We start from the raw sequence: 3,736 nt of genomic DNA, 5'->3' as shown, positions 1-3,736 counted from the left end.
ACTGTGGATTTTCTCTTTCTCTCCCAAGGGGACACAACGGGGTCCAATCCTGCATCAATGCTTTGCACTCCAACGTGAGTGGGCCTCATTGGAAGGGGATCAATCATGTGCCCCCCTCAATGCATAGCTTGTCCCCCCCATTTTTCTAACTTCCATAAGACAAGACATGGAAACAATTAGCTTGAGGGGCTCTGCCAGGTCTGGCAGGAGCCTGGGATCTCAGCACAGCCCAGAAAAAGCCTCTTCCAAAATCATGTTTCTTGGAGCAAGCACTGAAAACCACCTGGAAAACAGGAAGAGCTGCTCCCTTGCTGCCTGGCCCCACTCGGCACTGTCACCTTGCCTAGCTCTCTCTGAACACTTTGAGGGGAAGCTCCCCAGCTCTCTTCCTTTCTCTCCAGGAGATGACCCGGCTCAGAATTGGCATTGGGCGGCCAGAGGGTGATGTGACAGTGCCCAACTATGTCCTGTCTCTGTTCAGTGCTGGGGAGCGGGAGAAGCTGGAGCAGATCCTGGCCCAGGCAGTGACCTGCCTGCTGGAGCACATACAGAGCCGAGTGCCTGCAGAGCCAGGGGACAGGGGCTGGCACAAAACCCCTGGGGACCCCTGTGGCTGCTGGGCAGGGTGCTGCAGGCTCTCTGGAGTGACTGTGGTATGGAGCAGAGCTGGCCCAGCTGGGCAGCCTGGCCTCCTTCCATCCCCACACCAATCCAGGCAGCTCGTGTCCCACTCGCATCCCTGCAGAGGCTCCATACCTCAGTTTGGCACAGAAATTAAATTGACCCTCATCCTGACTCTGCCCTGCTTCTGTCTCTCTTCCATGCGCCGCCTACTGAGCTTGGGTTGTCCTTGGCACTGCAGCTCAAATCCATTTTCCCATCCCTGTTCAACCAGCACAGTCTGGAGGGAGGCTTCTAGTGAGAAAGGGGAAGCAATAGAAGTTATTTCTGTAGAGTCCAAAGGCACTTCAACTTTGTTGAGAAACTGGCAAGCATGAAGAGCCTGGAATCTCATAGCATGCTGCTCTCACTGAGCTGCAGCAAGTTTCAGGGCTGGCCTCACAGTGTTTTTGAGTTCAGTGGTTTTGGCCAAAACCATGGAATTTCCAACAGCTGCGTGAGTTCTGGCTTCTCGCAGACCCATTTCAGGTCTCATGGTGGAGAGGGCTGACTGAGGCAGTGTGTCCTCACCACTGCTGTGTCCCAGAGTCCTGGACTGTGCCAGCATGTCCTGGCCAGCTCTGTATCCCACAAGTACTGAGACACCCAGCAAAGGTAGCTCCTCTCCCGCATCCCAGTGGGCACTGGAACAAGCACTGGGACACTTGCTGGGTGACGTATGGTTACTGCTGCTTCCATCCTCTGCTCCAGCTGGCACCAGACCTTCTGCTCCATCCCCAGCTCCTGAGCTCCTCCCAGAGCACTGAGGCTGCCTGGGACCAGGGGAAAAGCTGGGAAGCAAAAGTGTCCCCAACCTGTCATCCCTTCCTCACTCATGTCTATACTGGCTGGGACCCTGTACTTGCAGAACAGGCACTTGGCCATCTCCTCCCTGTTTTCCAGTAGATCCACTTGGATTTTCAGGTCCTATGTGATCCAGAGCTGGTTGTTTTCCTTCAGGAGGTCCCTGCTGTAGCTGTTCAACCTGCCCCAAATGATGCTTTCCTGAATTACTTGGTAGTTTCAGACATGTCACTGTGGGAGTCTGATACCAAGGCCTCCACCTGCTGTTCCATCACCTCCATTCCCAGGGGAGAGCTGAGCTCCGTGGAGATGCCACCCACCTTTCCCACCCAGACCCCAAGGGTGAGCTTCAGTCTTCCTTCCCACCCCACCTCTCTCCTTCCCTCTCTTTTCCCCTTACAGATTTCATTCCCAAAGTTCCCAGCTGGGGGAACTGCCAGACCCTCGCCCCTGCAGCACCGAGGTGACCCCAGTGGGGTAATGCCCTGGGGACTTGGGGCAATGTCAGCACCCAGCACATCAGCTCAAACAGTCTGCTTTAATCCTCCCCGGGCTTCCACCATGGTACGAGGGACAAGCCCAGTCAGTGGCAGGAAGCCACCACGGGTGTCAGCCCAAAGTCCACTCCCCAAAGGCCAGGCTGGTGGGTGACGGCAGAGTTGGCATCACTTGGGACTGTCCTGGAGATGTGTCCTCAGTAGAGACAGAGCACAGTGCTCCTCTGGTCTCTCTACTTGGCAGGGAAAGGCTTTCCTGGGGCAAATCCTGCCTTGGGTGGATTTGTCGTATGCAGATTCAAAGAACCGTGGGGGGCTCTGTCCAGGGCAGCTGCATCTCTTGAGTGGGAACAGTATCAGGTCCTTGCCCACGGTGCTCCCAGCTGGATCACAATCCCTCATCCCTAGGAGGCATGGACACAGACATTAGTGGCCATGGCAGGAGCAGCCCTGATGTGTTTTCCAGCCTCCCCCAGTCTGGCAGCTCCCAGGGCAGTTCTGCTGGCAGGAAAAGCAGCCTCAGGCAGAAAAAGTCTGACCTGGCATTAACTACGGCCATGCTACCCTGGGGCTGAGCCAGTGTGGGTTGCCTGCCTGCCTGCCTGCATGGCCACCCCACAGATGCACAGCCCCAATGAGATCCACTTCTGAGAGGAGCAAGCAGTGTTGGGCTGAAACGTTCCCCTGGGAGATGCCCCAGCTCTTTCCACACTGAGGAGACTTTTGCAGCTGGCAAAGGAGCGTTCTCCCTCACTTGAGGGGCTGGGGAGCAGCATGGACTCAGGGAGATAGAGGGCCCTGTCCCCTGGTCCCCTTCAGCCCAGTGCAGCCCCACATGGGACATCTGTGTCCCCACCTCTTTCCTCACCTGGAAGAGACATGCTTTGAGTCTGACAGGGAGAGTTGCTGCCCCATGACAAAAATAAACTAGGCATATGGAACACATCTGAACACAGCACTTGCAGGGAGACGCTCCCCAGCTGCTCTGTCCCCTGTGCCCGGTTCTCACAGCCTTGCTCACCATCAGAGCTCGTCGCGGGCCATGGAGCGGAGGTGGCCAGCACTCCCCCGTGAGTCCCTCTGAGTCTTCTGTGAGCCAACCCAGTCAGTCGTCTTGGCATCGTCATCCCAGATGGTGGAGGTCTCAGTGTCACTCAGCCAGTTGCTGTCCCCAGCATAGTGAGTGGGATAAACCAGGAGGGGGTGAGCCGAGAACACCAGCAAGTTCCGTGGGGTGAAGTGCCGCTTGTAATCCTCGCTGGGGAAAGTGGAGCAGACCCGAGAAGAGAAACTGGCTTACAGAGCATGGCACAGAGGAGAAAAAGCACTGGGGAAACCATATCAACCACCCGGGGAAGGCTCCATGCAGGGCAGGGGATAGGGAGGGATGTGGGGTACCAGGCATGGAGCCGGGGAGGGACTGTGGAAGGATTACAGAGAGGACAGGACTTATCACTCTTCACCAGCTGGGGCTGGCTCTGGCACGGAGTGGGTCTCTGGCACAGCATCCAGGCCAGGGTTGTCTGGTGCTGTTATGCCTGCAAGCAGGGGTCTTCCAGCTGTTCCTGGTGCACATCCAGAGCACTAATCTGCCCCTCCGTCCACCTCCAGCCTGCCTTTTACATGCCTGATCCCCGTGTTTCTCCATCCCGCTCACTGGGTTTCCCAATCCCTTCTCTCCCATGACACCCTCCCACTGGTGTTCATTACCCCCTAAACTGCCTCCCTCTCCCCAGACAAAGCCTTAGCGCTGACCCTCCCCCCCCCCCCCGGCA

At 57.0% G+C, this 3,736-nt stretch overlaps 2 protein-coding genes across 3 annotated transcripts in view; one reads left to right on the top strand and one right to left on the bottom strand.

Moving 5' to 3' along the window:
- PTRH1 (peptidyl-tRNA hydrolase 1 homolog) overlaps positions 1–1,175 on the top strand; it is a 2,516-nt gene extending 1,341 nt beyond the window's left edge. Inside the window, exons 3-5 of the mRNA XM_017745423.1 lie at positions 29–74; positions 402–843; positions 1,150–1,175. Of these exons, the coding sequence (XP_017600912.1) occupies positions 29–74; positions 402–843; positions 1,150–1,175 (514 nt within the window). The remainder of the gene's footprint in view (positions 1–28; positions 75–401; positions 844–1,149) is intronic.
- Positions 1,176–1,983: 808 nt separating this feature from the next.
- Positions 1,984–3,736, bottom strand: part of CERCAM (cerebral endothelial cell adhesion molecule) — a 6,569-nt gene continuing 4,816 nt past the window's right edge. For both annotated transcript variants that reach the window (XM_008642368.2, XM_017745639.1), the window contains exons 12-13: positions 2,983–3,219; positions 1,984–2,365 (exon numbers count right to left, since the gene is read on the bottom strand). In XM_008642368.2, the coding sequence (XP_008640590.1) occupies positions 2,985–3,219 (235 nt within the window). In that variant the 3' untranslated portion in view covers positions 1,984–2,365; positions 2,983–2,984. The remainder of the gene's footprint in view (positions 2,366–2,982; positions 3,220–3,736) is intronic.

The sequence above is a fragment of the Corvus brachyrhynchos genome, unplaced genomic scaffold (genome assembly GCF_000691975.1).
Source record: "Corvus brachyrhynchos isolate BGI_N302 unplaced genomic scaffold, ASM69197v1 scaffold59, whole genome shotgun sequence".
Lineage (NCBI taxonomy): Eukaryota > Metazoa > Chordata > Aves > Passeriformes > Corvidae > Corvus > Corvus brachyrhynchos.
The sequence above is the reverse complement of the archived record's forward strand: the minus strand, read 5'-3'. Positions and strand labels throughout refer to the sequence as shown.